This window comes from Leucopleurus acutus (assembly GCF_964270905.1).
Source record: "Leucopleurus acutus genome assembly, chromosome: 11".
NCBI lineage: Eukaryota > Metazoa > Chordata > Mammalia > Artiodactyla > Delphinidae > Leucopleurus > Leucopleurus acutus.
In genome coordinates, this window is record NC_139152.1 from 34146551 (window position 1) to 34166025 (window position 19475).

General features: G+C 36.9%; 1 protein-coding gene across 4 annotated transcripts in view; it reads right to left on the reverse strand.

Moving 5' to 3' along the window:
• Positions 1–6048: 6048 nt before the first annotated feature.
• YAF2 (YY1 associated factor 2) overlaps positions 6049–19475 on the reverse strand; it is a 65210-nt gene continuing 51783 nt past the window's right edge. For all 4 annotated transcript variants that reach the window (XM_082849666.1, XM_082849664.1, XM_082849667.1 and 1 more), the window contains 2 exons: positions 8502–8654; positions 6049–7718 (listed from right to left, as the gene is read on the reverse strand). In XM_082849666.1, the coding sequence (XP_082705792.1) occupies positions 7481–7718; positions 8502–8654 (391 nt within the window). In that variant the 3' untranslated portion in view covers positions 6049–7480. The remainder of the gene's footprint in view (positions 7719–8501; positions 8655–19475) is intronic.

Here is a 19475-nt window from a genome sequence, read left to right on the forward strand (position 1 = left end):
TCATATAGCTCCTAGTACATGCTGGATATATGGTAGACATTCAATTAATGAGTTTTGGGGGGTTTTTAAATGTCTTTTCCAAGACACTCTAGAGCAAATTTAGGTCCTGCTCAGCATTTCCTTCCCAATTCTACCTTTTAGTACTTCTTAAAAAAAAAAAAAAAGACATCCTGTGGGGGAAAAGGTAAATTCTATACCTTTTCATAGTAAAGTTCAAAGCTTTTTAACATAATTTCCACTTTATAAAGGTCTATGCATAAACTTAATCCTGATAACAATTATACTTTATTCTTTTAACAAACAAGGAACCTGAAATTCAGAGAAGTTTGTTAACCACATGGCTAATGATGAAGATCCATAATTCAAATGGAAATCTTTGAGGATCCAAAGTGCATGTTTGTTTTTTCCCTTATACCATGCTATCTCACTGTGAAAAAATAAATGCTAAACTGAGTGATGCAAATTAAAAGTAAAAGCAAAAAAGCAAAAAAGATGTTATATGAAAATCTCTTAGATTGGTCTTGGGGATTAAAACAAATTAAACTTGCAATCACAGAAATACAAATCACGGGGTTTCCCTGGTGGCGCAGTGGTTAAGAATCCGCCGCGGGGGACGCGGGTTCGAGCCCTGGTGCGGGAAGATCCCACATGCTGCTGTGGAGCAACTAAGGCCCTGCGCCACAACTACTGAAGCCCGGGCGCCTAGAGCCGGTGCTCTGCAACAAGAGAAGCCACTGCAATGAGAAGCCCGTGCACCGCAACGAAGAGTAGCCCCTGCTCGCTGCCAACTAGAGAAAGCCTGCATGCAGCAACAAAGACCCAATGCAGCCATAAGTAAATAAATAAATTTATATTTAAAAAAATACAAATCAGATTAGTTGCAGAGCACAAAGAATCAGAAATTCACACTAAAATTGAAAATCATTCTCTCCTCTTGTTGGCCTCTAGTGAAATTTCTTCAATTTTCACAGTCCATTTCCTAGAGACCTTGTTGGGCTGGAGGAAAAGTATGTTGTCAGTTGGAGCAAAGAGTATTTCATTTTAAGTGTTCATTCAGACTAGTAAATGTGGGAAAAGGGTAGGGTAAGGGGGGAGACGAAAGAGTAAACTGATTCTCTTCATGCTCAAAAAACTCAGCTATAGATCATAAGATTAGAAAAAGTGGCAGTGGAAAACTAAGTGGGGACACCTTAACTCCTAAATAATCCTAGAATTCAGCTAGTATTTCCATCCACAAAGGAGAGAGATTATGAAGCGGGCAGAGTGGGGAGGGAAAGAACGAATATGCTATGGACCATCCTTACATTTCTCCCTGGTTCAATCTCCAGGAACCCTCCATTCCCATTAATAGATTATAACCTATTATTATTTTATTTATTTATTTATTTATTTTGCGGTACGCGGGCTTCTCACTGTTGTGGCCTCTCCCGTTGCGGAGTACAGGCTCCGGACGCACAGGCTCAGCGGCCATGGCTCATGGGCCTAGCCGCTCTGCGGCATGTGGGATCTTCTCGGACCGGGGCATGAACCCGCGACCCCTGCATCAGCAGGCGGACTCTCAACCACTGCGCCACCAGGGAAGCCCTACTGTTATTTTTTTAAAATACTGTCAGTGAAATTAAAAGCTAGATTTACAGGGAAATTTAGTCATGAGGAAAATTAGTATTAAAACATACGTGCAGAAGTTCACCAAAACCTGCCATCAATCAAGGTCATGATTATAATAGTAAGTAACAGATAAGTCTCTGGACCCCAATTCCCCAAAATTGAAAAATGAAAACAATTAAGAATTCTGATACTATTACACTTCAGAAATACAGTACTTAGTTGAAAAATAAAGTCAGAATTATTGTTATCTATATTCCTTTCTGTATAGAAGCTACATCCTAAATAGTCCTATGTTATGTTTGGTTTTTCTTTTAATATTAATAGGTTTTATTATTAATAGGTTTCATATTTTGAAATGGTTTTTCTTTTCACATGTCTATATTTTATTTTTAATAAAGTAAGAAAAATTCTGTTTTTTCTTTCTAATTAAGTTAAAGTGTCCCTTAAATTATTTATCTTATCCTATACTGGAAACATCATAGGCTTTTACATTTTCTCTTATTAAAGACCAAAAGCTACCTCTTGGACCTAAGGCCAGATCACTGTTTTTTAATTCTGAAAACAGCCTACTTTTCTTTTTCTTTTTAATGCTTTCACTACATTTTTGTCCTTTAGGAGTCTTCTTCCCCAAACTGGTTTTATACAGTATCCCAACTCTTCTCAATCTTGCTGACTCCAGAAGTGAACACAGGCTAATTTCATTGTTGCTATTAGTCTGAATTAAAAGAGGTTAGTGAAAATAATACACATACAAAGTCTAAATTAGTAAATCTTGGTACCCAGTTTAGTTTCTGAATTCTCTTGAAAAAAGAGTTAATGAAAATATGAAGATGAGATGGTAGCTTTCATCCACATTCCCTACTTCCAGGTAAGTCAGCAGATCCAGGTTTACCTGCATGTAATTCAAGACCTGCCAAACTTGTGTATTATTTCCACTCCTCAGGAATTCCAGTTGGATCCATTTTACTGGATCCTTGAACTGAAAATTTCACGTAGGGGCTTATCCTCACAACTAAAATAAGGCAGTTTTTTTGAGATTTTTTTAAAAAGTATTACTATTTAGCCTTATGTACAAAAGAGATTTGAGGAACTTTATAAGAACACAAGGGAAAACGTTAAGTAGATAAAAACTGTAGTTAGATGAATTTAAAAATGTAGTTAGATGAAGAATAACAAGTTAGAATATGGATATGCAGATGACTGAGTTCTACATAATTATTAAAAGTATGCCTAATTTTAATCTGAGATTTCCCACAACTAAAGCAAAAACTGAGGACAATCGATGATTTGCATTGTTCACAAGAAAAAGGCAAACTGATTTCTCAGGTTGAAGTAAAGCTTTTCCTGAAACAGGTCTGAATAAATTTTCTCATTTGGATTCTGAGTGATGTAATGTTTCCTCAATATCCTCACAAAAAGGCAACAGGAGACCTCATTCAGCTAGCTGTTTACTGATTTTTAAAAATTAGTATAGGAAAATGATAATCTCACATTACATGCCTTAAAGTCTTTAACTTTGGAAATTCAAACTGGAGTAATGAAATGGTAGCTGGCTAAAATTACTGGTGACACCCAACATTACCAGCTGCAACTATCAAGATGAGATCCTAACATCTCCATTGCGGGCTTACAGTGGATACTCAGGCCAAGCTGAATTTTCTAGGGGGGGAAAAAAAGAAGGAAAAAGAAAAAAAAAATGGTGGCAAGCACTCCCTCTTCTGTTACTTCTGTATCTTATATGTATTTTTATTGTTGAAATAATGGCATTGTATTTACAGATCTCTCCTCTAAGATGTGAGTTCCACATCTTTGTCCTCTTTGCAACCAACCCCCAGACCAGTGCCTAGCACACAAACCATACTCAATAAATGTTCACTGAATTGAAAACTGACATAAAGAAAATCTAGATCAGGAAAATAATGAAAGTATTACAGCAGTAAAATAGCTACTACAGTCTACAACTCCTACTGACGGGGAGGAAAGAAATCACCACTGAAAAACAATTCAGAACATGAAACATGTCCAAGAGAACTAAAAGCTTTCAGAGCTCTACTTGATTTTTCTATATAAGTACCTAGTCTTATCGTGGCATTTCATATGCTCCAGAATTGGCCCATTCCACAAAGGCTGGAATATCTGCACTGGCTAAATACAAAGCCACATTAAAAACATAACATTTAAATTATCTGGGCTAGCAGGGCTGTGCATTCAGGAAAGTAAAGTGTTCATATAATTCAAGGTAAATCTCTATGACAACTTCTAAAAATGAACTGGTTTTGAAGAAAATCATTTTATAGTGATTACACATATTGTTGCTCTAGTAAACAGTCTACTAAACACAACTGAAAACTTAATGACTGAGTCACTACAAAGATGATTTATCATAGCTTGTTTTAAAATTTTTCTCGAGACCGAGATGCTATACATTCTATTTGTTCTCTCTCTCCCTTCTGAGTGATTCTTCTCTGCTATCATCGACTACATCACAATCCCCATTTTCTAATTTCTGCTACTATCTTTGCTTTTTCTCCTTCCTCCTCCCTCATATTTTTCCCCATTTCTAACCTTCCTTGCCTTTATTATTAGGGCATCTTCTTTTTCCTCACTCTCAATAGCCAGGGAGGGTGTTCTTTTCCTTCTGCTTTCACAAATGATCAGTCACATCCTGTATTCTGCAATCTTCACTGTCTCTTGAGTCTACTCAGCTATTTTTGTCACTGATGACTTTTCTACATTTCAGTTTTTCTACATTTCAGTTGTTCCAGACACCTGAAGGTGCCTGTGGTTGAAGAGGGGAGCCAGTGCTAGTAAGTCGAAGTATTACTTTATGATTACCCTTCTTACACATTCACTCTTCTGTTTGCACTTAATTTTCGAAGTACAGTACAGAAATTTCTATCAATGGCCCAGTTCGTACTTCAGGTCTTCAAGATTCCAGAAGAGAGATAAGTGGCAGACCAAGAAAGTAAGTAAAATAAGGGTTTCAGTGGAAACTAAAACTTCTAGACCACTCAGCATGAATGTATATAATATGAATAAGCTATATTCTTTTCAGGCAATAAGAACTTCTTTCTAAAAGAAGGGTAATAAAGGTTATCAACTTAGAAAAGCAAAGGTTTTTCTTCCTTTTTTAATGTTTTCACTTTGTCTACAGTCATCACTATAATTTTAGGAAAGCATTTAATAAAAATAAAACCTTTAAGTTATTGTCAACTATTTCTACTGTGTAATATAAAAGGTTTAAGAATATGTATTCTTGTATGCCTCAAATTATATCTTCACTCTTACTTATATCAAAATAAGCTAATAAACTCTGAAAAACATCCAAATGCTCTTTTTGTATAGAATTTGAACCTCTGAACCTTTTTGCATATTTTAACATTAGGTGTATTTATGGAATTTGAGTCTGTTTCCTGGTTTGGAAGTGTATTTGAGGTAGGGTGAAATGAAGACAGCAAAAGATAACTGTGATTAATGAAAGGAAAACAAAGTATCAAAGTAGACAACTCAGCTTATTTCTCCTGTCTCATAATGCATACCATCAGGTTCTTTAATTATAGAAAGACAGCTGGTCTGGGATCAGAGCAAACATCTGATGTAAAAAATTCAGTTTAACCTACAGAACACAATTCCTTTTGGGCATCCAAGAAGGCATGGAAACAATTTTTGTTACAAAAAAAATTATGTTTCTGTAATGGGATTTTACCTATAAAGATAGTAAAGGCTCACATTTACTGAGCACAGAGTACGTGTCAGGTAGTTGTTAAGAATTTTGTATGGATTGACATTTAATCCTCCCAACAACCCTATGAGTTAGATATGATTACCATTATCCCTGTTTAATAGACGGGAAATGACCTTGAATGACTTACTCAAGCTCACTTAGGTTCTACAACAGAGATTCAGATACCAGCCATCAGTTAGCATTCTCAAATTCCATGCTAACTGTCTCCCTACTATTTAGAAAGATGACTATGCCCCGTTCAGGTAAAATCCCATCTTCTGTCAGATTTTTCTCTCTTGCAGTCCATTTAAAATATATCCAGAAAGTATTTGATCATCATCATAAGACCCAGTACCTCCAAAGAGTAATTTTGACTTAAAAATTAGAATATTTTCCCTATTACAGTTAGTACTTGTAGTTTTTACTATGTCTAAAAATGAATATATATGTATATATATAAAACATTTGGAACATGTGAAAAAGAATAAAGTAAGAGAAAAAAATTTTCATGTTTTAAAAGAACATACCAGTCATTTGGGGTTCCACTGAAAGTATCTTAAAAACAAATAAAATTCTTTCATTTAACAACACTAAAGAATGAGGTATATAAATGTTTTAATCACAGACTTTTACTGTATGCAATTAACTGTATTTCACAACTTGCATCTTACAAAAAAGACAGTACCATTGTGCCTGTAAAAAGTACTGCAATTAAACAGAAAATTACATTACCACATGAAACCACCAAATATCACAACTGTCAGGGTCTACAGTTTTATTTCTTTCTTCAAATGCTATCATGATGTTTTTATGTGATATTCTGTATCCAAGTTATGATTTAAAGTTCATTTATAGTTCAAAAGTCTCCTATAGGTGAATACATACTAAACAAATGGCTAAGAGAAAGCAGGAGACCCTAGAATTTAAGTATTGTGTGGTTTCTAAGTTGGATTTTTAGAAACAACAAAAAACACTTTTATTAGTTGTAAACAAAAATGCAAAATCTGTAGTCATAAAAATATTTTATTGGTAAATTTACATAATAGTAAGTGGGGCTGTAAATGCTTTTTAAATTTTAGGATATTGATAAATGCATAAACTGGCAATTGTTTCTGAAAATAGGGTACTATAATTTTTATAAGAATTGTTATATTTAATAAGAGGCCAATTAAACTGATTAAAGATTAGTTATTTCTCAGTTCTGTGCAACAGTTCCCATTTCTGTATTAATTAGATTCACACTTCTATGACCCTGGATAAGTCTGGGGCAAGGAAACAGTGATAAAACTATTAAGTTAAAGCTTTTCCAAAACTGCAGCTTTTAAAATATGACAGGTTTCTTCTCTTCTGTTTTTGCCAAATGCTTATAATTACTTGAATTTTAATGTTCTATATAATACAGAAAATACCAGTGTTCAATGACAATAGCACTAAATCTGAATTATAAAGCCAAGTAATCAATGTTTTATTGTTTACTAGTCTGCTAGTAAACATTACAATAAATGAATGTTTTGAAAGATAAGCAAAAATTCCCCCCAAAAACAGATAAAACCTAAAACATAATTCAGGAACAATAATTTAGTAAAATGTGTCAAAAACACTGGCAATGGTTCATACAAATTCTTTATTTAATAACAATCTTCCTATTTAACCACACCAAGTACCAGCAGGTGTATTTAAGAGGATAACCATTAAGAAAATTCTGTTGTAGCAACAGTTGATTAAATTGATTTTTGACTTGTATACATATAACTATTTGTTTCACAATTCTCAAATAATACATATTTAGGCAGCTTGCACTATGTTATAAAAATTTAAATTCGTTACATGCCAATAGTAGAGAATTCAAGAATTATGTGTTAGAATTCACTAAACTAAAAGTGAAAATAGACTTACCAATAACACTGCATAATGAGTAATTCAACCACATTTTCATGGCACCTTTAACTGTGGAGACCAAAATGTTAAGTCTGGAAATGTTTGGTAGGCATAGATTGCAATAAAATCTAACAGATTTCTATTTTATGTAAAATGCAAATTATGGATTGTGCATGAATATGTTTGTCATGAAAATGTGGTACTTCTTGGCATAATCTGTGTATTTGCATGGTATGACAGAAGTGACTAGGAAATTGGAGAAAATAAACTTTAATGAGATTCTCCGTTCAATGATGAGGCTTCTCCTCTGGGTGAAGATGACCTGGACATTCCCCTCTCTGTGTTATCAGAGCTGGAGCCACTCTGACTGTGTTGATCTGCAGAAGCAGCACTAGATGCGGGCGGTGACTTCGTTTTCTCCTTAAAGTCTGTAATAATGACTGTCAGATCTCCAACGGTAACTTCCAAATGTTGAGCACTACTCCGATCCACATTTTTCAATCTTGGCCTAAACACAAAAAATGATAAAATTTTAAACTAGCTTTTCTCTCTACCAACTTTCTGAGCATGTAATGCATATTAAATTAGGTAAAAATAACAAAACAAATACATCTATCTTTAAAGCTCTATATTCATGTGTAACTAGCCACAAAAATATAATTAAATGTTTGAAATCATTAACATTAATCAAGCCAATCATTCCTGAATCTTCCTCAACATGACAAAAAACTCTGGGAGTAATGTTCTCTTAAATGTGCTTTTATAGCTTTATCATAATTTTGCAGACAGCTTATCAATTTTACTAAAATAAATGTTTTAGAACAGCAGTGACATAGCTGAATCACAGAGGAAGCTGACAACAGCTAAGGTTGAGTTATATGCAGGGCTGTTACTCCACTGATGTGCACTTATGATAAGGGTGTCATGACTGTCTGTTCTGCCTGGACCCATGACCATTCTGATTGGTTAAAGCTCATGCAAATATCTGTTCAGCATTGTGAACATCACTCCTGGCTTTATGAGTGAAAAAGAAACATTTCAAACACAAATGTCTTATAATCTAGTAAAACAAAAACAAAAAACAGAAAGTCCCCTCACACTTAAACGTGTATTTGTGGCCTCTGTGTTTAATTTCTAATATACCTTCAACTAAGAAAAACACTTTCATGATATAGTAAAAGAGATGAAATCTTTTATTTCTACTTTATATACTTTATATATTGATGTTAAAAGACAATATTAAATGGTTAATTTTATTACTTCAAAAGTGCCATTAAAACACTAAATTTACCTGGTTTTCTTATGACTGTTCTTTTTGCTAGTTGTTTCCTTTTCACTTTTTTCTTTTTCTACTTTATCTTTTTTCTCTTTCTTTGACTGTGTAGGGGGCACAAACTGCTGAGTAACCTGCTGTGCAACCAACTGGGAGACAGGCCGAGGTTTCCTGTGTGCATGTTAAAAAGAAAGTTTTTTTTATTACTATAATTTAAGAATGTATTTTTTATGAGAGAATAGCTCAAATTATGAGAATAGATATATGATTTCACATATAAAAATTTCTCATATGTAAGGTAATTCAGATGTGCAATTTAACAGATATATATATACACACACATACATTACTGTCTTTCCTATCCAACAAAAATAGAACTATAATAACAGTTAAAAGTTATAGCCCAAGATATATAGTCAAACCATTAAAATGTAACTGTTACATAAATCGACACGAAAATTATTAAAAATGTATATCAAACTGTGCTTATGGGGAAGCACACATAAACATGAATTTTTAAAATTAAACTTGAAAGTTCACACTGAAATAAAATCTAAATTTATCCCTCTTCTCTCAGAGAAGGAAATACCTCACCATCTGTTACAATGGCTATTCTTTTCTTTAAAATCTTTCATTTATTCACTGAATAAATATTTGAGTGTCAAAATTTCTCACTTCTTACTGCTCAAATCTTTGAGGTTCCTTATGTATCCAGCCACAATTTCACTGTGGTTTTTTGACCTTGGAGATCTGTCCAGTGCTTTGAGACTTGCCTAACTTACTCACTTACTCATTAGAAAAAAATTTATTGAGAACCTACTGCAGAAACTGTACCGAGATAGATGAAATGTTGCCTGACTACAATCTTTGGTACCAGTTGTCACTTTTGGTACAAGTTGTCACTCTATTAGCCCAGGGTCAAGGATGCCTCCAGCTTTACGGTAGAACGTGGGCAGCTGAGGTCAAGATTCAAAGTAAATGGTCTCTAAGTTCTTAAAATGAGAGAGAAAAAGACAATTGAGGAGGGAAAAAAGGTGGGAAGGAAAAAGCAAAGAAGAATAAGATAAAAATACATTAAAAAAATACATTTTAACAGATGGTCTATAAACAACAGTAATCTATTGCCTGGAAAATCCTGACCCTATTCTGGTCAGTAGAGTTATTAAAAAAATCTTTTCCTTTGTTTCTCTAAAGCAAGACAAAATAGAAACCAAAGAGAAAATACTGCATAATCTAGGATTCAAAGCTGCAAGGAGGAATCCTTTGAAGGAGGAAATAGGAAACGCAGTATATAAAACATCTTAATAGATGGGTAATGAATTTTGTTTAGAACCTACAGAGTCTGAAGTACAGGAAGGATATCCAGGAAAGATGTCCAATACACAATTTAAAAAGCAGGACTGACACAGATACCAGGGTCAATGATGTAAATTAAGAGTTACACAAATGAAAATATTATTGAAAGCACGGTAATTAATGGCTGAGCTTGTTAAGGAAATGAACTTTAAAAAAAAAAAGGACTAAAGTAGTGATTCTCAAATTTAAGGTACATCAGGATTACTGGGAAGTCTTGTTTAGCTTGCTTAGCTCTGCTCCCAGGGTTCTTATTTAGTAGGCCTCGGGGTGGAGCCTAAAATTTGCATTTCTAAATAGCTTCCAAGTTAAGGGGAAGCCTCTGGTCCAGCCACCACACTGAGCAGAGAAGCTTGAAGAAGTGCAATATATTGATACTACTGCAGCATAAAGTTTGAGATGGAGAGCAGGGAGTGGCAGAGAAAAAAAAAAAAGGCTGGACAGATAGGAAGGAACCCGACAATGAAAAGCGAAGGAGTCTGATTTACCTTTAAAAGACAGCAGATCACTGAAGAAATTCAGACTTCAATTTTACAAAGATTACTGGCAGCAATCTGGAGGGGAAAGGTACTACAGAGGCAGGGAAAGCTACTTTAATAGACCAGGTAAAAATAAAAAGGGCTTGAACTAAAAGGAAGCGGCAGTGGGCTTATTTAGAGACAGGCTGAAGAAGCAGAATCAAGGGGACGTGGTGACGAATTAAACATGCCTTTCTCACTTCTCAACCAAAAAATATTCCTTTAGCAAAACATACAGAAATTCTTGTTTGTCCTCATGTAACCAACGTTCTGTGGATGAAATCAAACAAAAAATAAAGTCTTAGATGTTGATAAATGCTATGGAAAAAAAAAATAAAGGAACACAGGGAGTGTTAAGGAAGGAGTTACTGTCTGTTTCCTCATCTAGGATATACACTCCACAAGGAAAGGGATGGTTTCAGGTTTATACATCACTGGATAACTAGTACCTAGCACAGTACTGAAAAAATACTAGATATTTAATATTTGTTGAAAAATGAATGAATGATAAAATCAGGCTTAATGAGGAACGAAGATGTTTTAAAAGACAAGGAATACTGTCTCGATGCTTACTCACGGGCCAGGATCAACCACTCACTACACAGACGTAAACAAGTAGTGAAAAGTAAGAGCAGCAAGAATTAATTCCTCTTTTAATTATGCCGGAATATGGAAAGAGAAAGAAAGTACAAAGGTGTGACAGGTTGTGAAAAGGTTTGGTTTGACTAGTGCCTGGTGAACAGTGAGTCACCTAAAATTAAGAGTCACTCCAAGCTATACAATGGAATTGAGGGGTAGTCATCATTTGTCTCCTAAGGTATTATGGGTCTCTGAATCTCTCCCTGCCATAACAAATGAAAGTTTGACAACATCCTTTATTATAGTTTGTACTGTCGCTCCCTTCGTCCCAAAATTTAATGCAAAATGAATTTATAAAAATGTTAAACTAAATTACAAGAAAATTGCGAACATTAAAATAAATTTACATTCTAGAGTAGAAATCCTGAAGTTCCTAGCAATCAATAAATTGACATTATTGAGAGGCCATTATCACTAACTTAAGATATATAATAATTTATATTCTCTTTATTTAGTGCTGCCTTTTTTAAGTAAAATTGAATATTCTTCTAGGTTTTTCTGGATTCATTAATAACCTCAGTACTCAGTGCTGTTTTTCCCATAAGATGTAACTGTCTCAATCATGGATTCTCTGATCATGAAGCTTTTCAGGAATATAACGATTGTGCTGTGGTTAGGTACAGAATATTTTTATAACATTATCAATCACTCCCCCACCCCTCCAGCATTTGTCTCCAAGTTGGTGTCCATCAATTATGTGACACAGTTCCTCAATCACTCCCATTTTTATGTGAGAGAAGGGATAATCCTAATTCCCCAGCTTCATGGATCTTACAACTGCTGCCAAGTCTTTTTCATATTTAACAGGTTTTCTCTCTCCAGAATCTTCCTAGAATCATTTTCCCTTTTCATATGGCCCATAAATCTGAAAATGAGGGAACGCCCTGGTGGTGCAGTGGTTAAGAATCCACCTGCCAATGCAGGGGACATGGGTTCAATCCCTGGCCCGGGGAAGATCCTACATGCTACGGAGCAACTAAGCCTGTGCACCACAACTACTGAGTCTGTGCTCTAGAGGCCACGAGCCACAACTACTGAGCCCATGTGCCACAACTACTGAAGCCCACGCAGAGCTGGGCTGTGCTTTGCAACAAGAGAAGCCACCGCAATGAGAAGCCCGTGCACCGCAGCGAAGAGCAGCCCCCGCTCGCCACAACTAGAGGAAGCCTGCGTGTAGCAACGAAGACCCGATGCAGCCAAAAATTTAAAAAAAAAAAAAAATCTGAAAATGAAAGCATATCAGCACAGCACGATTTGCTCCATGAAACCATGAGGAGAGTTAAATAAACTAACATTTTTTAAAGATTGATTTATTTAGTTATTTTTGGCTGCATTGGGTCTTCGTTGCTACATGGGGGCTTTCTCTAGGTGCAGCGAGTGGGGGCTACTCTTCATTGCAGTGCGCAGCGCAGGCTTCTCATTGTGGTGGCTTCTCGTTGTAGAGCGCCGGCTCTAGGTGCACGGGCTTCAGCAGTTGCAGCACGTAGGCTCAGTAGTTGCGGCATGTGGGCCCTAGAGCACAGGCTCAGTAGTTGTGGCGCACGGGCTTAGTTGCTCCACAGCATGTGGGTTCTTCCCGGACCAGGGCTCGAACCCGTGTCCCCTGCATTGGCAGGCAGATTCTTAACCACTGTCCCACCTGGGAAGTCCCTAAATTAACATTTTAAAACAAGTTATGAATCTAGAATTCTTCTAAGTGTTATATTCTCAGTGGTAATAACAAAATACTCAGTAAATGTATACTCTCTCTTACAAGGTAAAAACCAATAAAGAAAGAACAATTAGCTGACCTGGTCAGGTGAGAGACTGCAGTCAGGAGACAAATTAGAAGACCACCACTTCATACTAGAAACGATGGTGCTGGTCATGCTGGGTTTGTGGATTTTATAAAATTTAAGCAAAGGTGTCCCTGGGGCAAGTGGAAATGTGAGACTAGTGTTCTGATAAGCAACCAGTAATTTCTGCACGTGGCATTGTTTGTGGTTGATTTTGTTAGTTTTTAATCACCAACAAATTTTCTATAGTGGTTCTCTTCTGCCTCAAGAAAAATATTATTTTTGTTTTTCAGTAGTTGTTATGTCTTTCTCTCTCTTTTTATCCTAACTTTGCCTAAATGTGTAGTAATTCATTCTTTTTTCACTTAAAGATAATGACTTTGCTCCTCTCTTCTAGGATTATTTGATCTGGTTCAACTTTGGGAGAAAAGAAGCACAAAATATGTGTTTCCATGTAGCTTAACTATTGAAATAAAGTTCTCTGCTGCTCTCTAACGGCCTGAATGAGTTTTAAAGATTCTTCAATGAAGGTAGGAGGAACACAGCTTATGATGATCTTTGTACCCTATCATAAAGTGACTCAACTTCACCATGCTCTATTAAAAAGAAAGCCCTCCTAGCTCTAGGGATCTTAAAAAAGTTTAACTATGATCCTTTTTCTACTTAGTGAGAAAAATCTGGAGGATAGTAGGGAATTTTAGAGGTGGGAGATAGTTAACTTAGGATATAAGGGGCAGGGTATTATTTACAAGGTGTGCCTTTACAAGGTGTTCAGCGATTTATCATTCATGATTTTGACAGTACACCTACAATGCTAAAGGTTCTGTGATAAGGAGGACAAAAAGGTCATCCAGTGCTATCCAGACATATCCCAACTGCACTCTATTGTCATCTACTTGTTCACATACGTCATTATTAGCTGTAACTTGTAAAATATGATGTTCCAAAATGTTGAGATCCCTATGTGTCCCTATATATCCTTCATAAATAGCTCAAACAGACTGTCTGTGTAAAGTTTGGCAGGTCTGTTGACTTACTGTGACATGAAAAAAGGGGGGGAACATTTCAACAACCGTTTACGGATAACTATTATTCATCAGATATAGTTTCTAACTATGTGTCTGCCCTCCACCCCACAACAAAAATCCTGTATGCTAAATACTATAAGAAAAATGTTTTAAGCTTGATTAACCTCATCACAACAATTTAGCTTTGTCAAGTTGGACAGGCAAAACAAATACAATATAAAACCATTGTTGATTCTTTTCTAAAGGAGGCAGCATTATTCATAGCTCAGAAAGAGGCAATCTGCTTCCCAACACTAAAATATATATAGTAAATTGAAGCAGTATAAATCTCAATGCGTTAAAAGGCTGAACTTAACCCAAACCTGTTGTGAGTCTGCTAATACACTGCTAACAAAAGTCCAAAAATCTAACCAAGGAAGATTTTTATAAGTAAGCCCCCTGTTTGACAAATGTATTACACACTTAACACGTGTCAGGCACTATCTAAGGTGCCGGAGACTCACCATGAACAAAACAGACACAGTCCTCGCCCTCACAGTTTGTTTAGTGCATGGGATAGAAGCCACACAAAAGGAAACTAACTAAATAAAAGTAAATTTTGTCAGAAGCCCTAAGACGGAAAAAATGGTGTGCTGTGATTTTAAAAATTAGAGGACTTACTACAGGGTGGAAAGCACTTTAGTTCATGTTTAGTTCATCACCTTGGGCTGCCACCCCCCTTTTTAAGTCATTTCATGAATTATTTACAGAAATAAGAAACAAAGGAACAATTAATATTAAAAATTTTAATAAGACTTTAGAGTGTAGTTAAACCCAATTTTTTATTCCATTTGAAGGTATATAGACCTGATATAGACTAATGTAACCAATTCCCCATCAGCTGTTAGGCCTAATCCTAGGAACATATCTAATCTTGTAAACAGTGAGTGATTCCTGATTTCAAATACATCTCTAATAGACTTTGGCTTATCTTTACTTCCACTTCTTGCACTTGCATCGTCAAAACACTTTACTTTGAAAACCCTGATGGCTCACAATTTTTTGGAAAGGGGACAGCCATTCCTTGTTCCAAAATTATCAAACATTGCCATTTCTAGACTAGGTATACATCCCTACCCTTCAGTATCTGTCCACTTATGAATCGTATCAAATAAATTTTGATGCCAAATATCAGTGAAGATGAAAGAAATCCATCACTTGTCCTAATCCTAGGATAAAACAAAGATGGTTCAGGTTCACGGTCACAAAATACTGCATGATAAAGTCCTTTCTGTTGAATGACTGTTCACCTCATGAGAAACCATACTCCCTTCTTAAGTCCTTAAAGATACATTGTTCACATAACGATTCTTGACTTTGCGGAAAAACTCGTCCAGGATATTCTCATTTGAAGGCTCAGAGAGCTCTAGCACCATGCAGCCTACAAAACGTTAACAAGCATGAAGGGCTGTAAGTTACTCAGTGTGAATTCCCTGGATTTCTCCCCAGGCCCTGGGAAGTGCTTTCTATGGACTGGCCTGCTCAATGTATCTTCCCTTCCCAGGATTTCTGAGGTAGATCTTATCTGATAGATCCGTTTTTGAGATTTTGTGATGAATCATCAGAAGGAAAGGAAGTTAGGAAGAAACCGCTGAAACAGGGTTTGCTTTGTAGTGGGGCCTGAAGAGGTGTGAGGAGTGTGACTTGGGGGCCAAAATCCTCTGGGAGGGCAGAGGTGGAAGAGGGAAAATTATGGCCAAAACATGTTGCTGCTGCTACGTGACTTTTTTCAACGGCTTCGAGAAATACAAATAAAGGATCTGCTACTTTATTTTGAAATGGTAAAAAAAAAAAAAAAAGTGAATTAATCTACAAAATAAATTAATGAGCTTTAGTGGTCGTCTTTCTTCTGTGCACGTTAATATTTGGTGCATAGGACACTTTTATTTGACGGGTTATTTAATATTTTAAAAAGAAATGTGCATCACATATCTGTGGAACCCCTGTAGCAGCTCTGCAAACTCGTGGTCTTCTACACTCTTCTGCAATGCTGTTGATCTTTTTATGGCTGTGTTCTATTTCCCCAACTGGACTCTAACCCCTGCGAGGGAAAAGATCACATCTTGCCTGTTTCTGTATCCCCAACACCTAGTACAGTAGATCTTACATGTATTAGATACTCAATAAATGTCTCTTAATATTAACAATTATAAATACCAGTTAAATATGATGCATAAATACAACTATAAATCAATTGTGTAAAACACTGATTTAACTAGGCGCCAACCTTCAAGGATTCACTGTCTTGAAGAATTTGCTGATGTCATTTTGCTTTTGAGCCATTTACTTCCTTTTTCATGAAATGGAATGAAGGGCTTAAGGTACAACTGCTTTCCATAAAAACTGATTACTGAATCAAAGGATAAAAGAGGCCTTTCTAAGTGGTTTTCCCCACCTCCAAACAATGAAATAATCTACTCTGATAAAACCAGCACTATCTGACTTACCAGCAAAACTCAAATGTTACCTACACTGATGATACTCAAATGCTTTCTCTGTTATTGTTTCTGCAGTAGAATCACCATGCAAATAAACTCTTACAAGGAATCTCAGTGTATAAAACTGAAAACAAACTAACTTCTATTGAAGCTGATGTGGAGACATCCGCTTCAGCCCCCATCCGCTCAGTGCTCATCCTTGCATCTCCCAGTTAGCCCTGAGGTGTGGCTCTGAGAAAAACAATTCAAAATCTGCTGATCCAAGGTATCCACACTAAACTAATGAAATTTACACCTCAGGTTCAATGCACTCTTTCTCGTCACTTGCCTTAGTTTGCTTATAGAATCCAGTAAATAGTATCCTTCAACAGTTTAAGAATCTATGTTGAGTATTTTGAAGAGTTCTTACTCCAAGGTCTACATACATTTAATTTTCAACATCAAACACTTCCGCAGACACCCAGGACAAAATTTTCCCTAAACTCCTGGGAGGTGGTGGCAGGAGAGACTTGATTCCTTGGCAGCTACAGAGATACTTTCTGGTAAGTACAGACAAAATAGATGACTACATCAGCTTTATACAAACTAGGTTAGAGTGCTCAGCAATTAAGTCTCTGAAAAATCCCTCAAATCATTAAACAACATCACAGTCCACTCATTTGAAAGACTAAGGACATGCTCCAGAGCTACAAACAGGTCATACTCAACTTTTCCTTCCCCTTAGCCAAAGAAAAATCAAGTCCTTTCACTTCTTCCATATGACTGGAACAGTTCCCCTCATCATTCCCAGGAGCACTGCTCTCACCTAACCCGACAGCTACCTCTGCGCTACCTCACTTGCCTCCTTCCCTCCAATCCAGGGTTACTCTTCCTTACATTCATTTATTTAACAAACATTTACTAAGCACTTACTATGTTCAAACCACTGTTCTAAGCACTGAGGAGAGAGTACTGAACAAAACTTTTATTGTGATCTGTTTATTTATTATGGGGTGACCTTGATTCTTATTTCAGAGAAAATAGAAGCTATTCAATTAACATTTCTACAAGCTGCCATCCGTGCCCATATACTCTAACTTCCCTCTCCGTATTCCTATTTAAGGCCATGACTCTATCTGCCAACTGGATCCCTTCTCCAGGACACCACTCCTGCTACTGACCTCTTGCTCTCCTGCTCCAACCATATTTCCTTCTCTAAGTTATTCCTGTCAGCATACAAACACATTATGATAGTTCTTACCTTAAAAAGAAAAAAAAAGAAAACCCATCCCTACTTCCACATCCCCTTCTAGCCACTGCCCCATTTCTTTGTTCTCTTTTCCACAATAAGCATCAAATGATTTGTCTATACTTACTTTCCTCCCTTCTTTCATGGGCTCACCTCAATCAGGTTTTTGCCCTGACTGGACATTCTACCAAAAGTATTTCTTTCAAGGTCATCAACAATCACTTTACCATATCCATTAGTCAACTGTAACTCACATCTCGCTCGGTCTTTTCAAGCCATATTTTATGGAGTTTATCATGCTTTCCCTCCTGCAAAACTATCTTCACAAGCCTCTAGAACACCACACTCTTTCGTTTTTCTCCTGCCTCACCAGCTTTCTTTTTTTTTTTTTTTTTTTATTTATTTTTGGCCGCGTTGGGTCGGCATTGCTGTGTGCAGGCTTTCTCTAGTTGCGGTGAGCGGGGGTTACTCTTCGTTGCAGTACGTGGGCTTCTCATTGTGGTGGCTTCTCTTGTTGCGGAGCACCGGCTCTAGGCACATGGGCTTCAGTAGTTACAGCATGCGGGCTCAGTAGTTATGGCACACAGGCTTCAGTAGTTGTGGTGTGCAGGCTCAGTAGTTGTGGCTAGCAGGTTCTAGAGCACAGGCTCAATAGTTGTGGCTCATGAGCTTAGTTGCTCCGTGGCATGTGGGATCTTCCCGGGCCAAGGATCAAACCCATGTCCCCTGCACTGGCAGGTGGATTCTTAACCACTGCGTCACCAGCGAAGTCCCACCTGCTATTCTTTTACAGTCTTATTTACTGGTTCCTTCCTCTCCTTCCCAATTTCTAAACTTTGGAGGGGCCAGGACTTAATCTTCAGGTATCTCTTTTATCTACACTAACCCTCTAGGATGGGCTACTCAAAGTATGGTCCATCAGTCCAACTCCCAGGTATCAGTACCTGGGAGCCTCGTAGAAATACAAATTCTCAGAACTTGCCCCAACTACAGGTATTTTTACACAAGCAAAAGCTTGAGAAATGGCTGTGCTAGGTGATCTCATTCAATCCTTGGCTTTAAATACCATCTGTACAATGGTTCTCAGCCCTGGCTCCACGTTAGAATTAACCTGCGTTGCTTTTTAAAAATAATTACACCTAGGGGGCTTCCCTGGTGGTGCAGTGGTTAAGAGTCCGCCTGCCGATGCAGGGGACACGGGTTCGTGCCCCGGTCCAGGAAGATCCCACATGCCGCAGAGTGGCTGGGCCCGTGAGCCATGGCCACTGAGCCTGCGTGTCTGGAGCCTGTGCTCCGCAACGGGAGAGGCCACAACAGTGAGAGGCCCGCGTACCGCAAAAAAAAAAAAAATAATAATTACACCTAGGAAAAAAGAACTTAAATTTTGCTAAACCTTACAAACTAGATATTTAAACTGAAATTAATAAACTGAACATTAATTTTAATAATGAAAATAGTGTCTGAATAATCTTTTCTGGGCATAAAAGTTTTCCTCAAGGACATACATACACTCACACACACACACACAAAACCCCTCATGTTGAAACATATGAAAAAATGTGATCCACACGACCCAGCTATTCCACTCTAAGGTATTTATCCAGAGAAGGAAATACATGACTACACAAAGACTTGTACACAAATGTTCACAGCAGCTTTATCTGTAGTGGCCCCAAACTGAAAACAACCCGAATGTTCATCAACAGCTGAATAAAGAAAGAAGTTCATACTACTCAGCAACAGAAAGGAATCAAGTACTGATACATGCAACAACATAGGCGAGTATCAAAACAATTATGCTTAAAGAAGCCACATAGAAGAGTACACACTGTAAGATTTCATTTATAGAATTCTAGAAAATGCAAACTAATCTACACAGAAAGCAGATCAGTAGTTGCCTAGTGACTGAAGATGGGAGGGAGATAGGGATAGTAGGGAAGAACTGAAAAGGGGTACAAAGAAACTTCTGGTGAT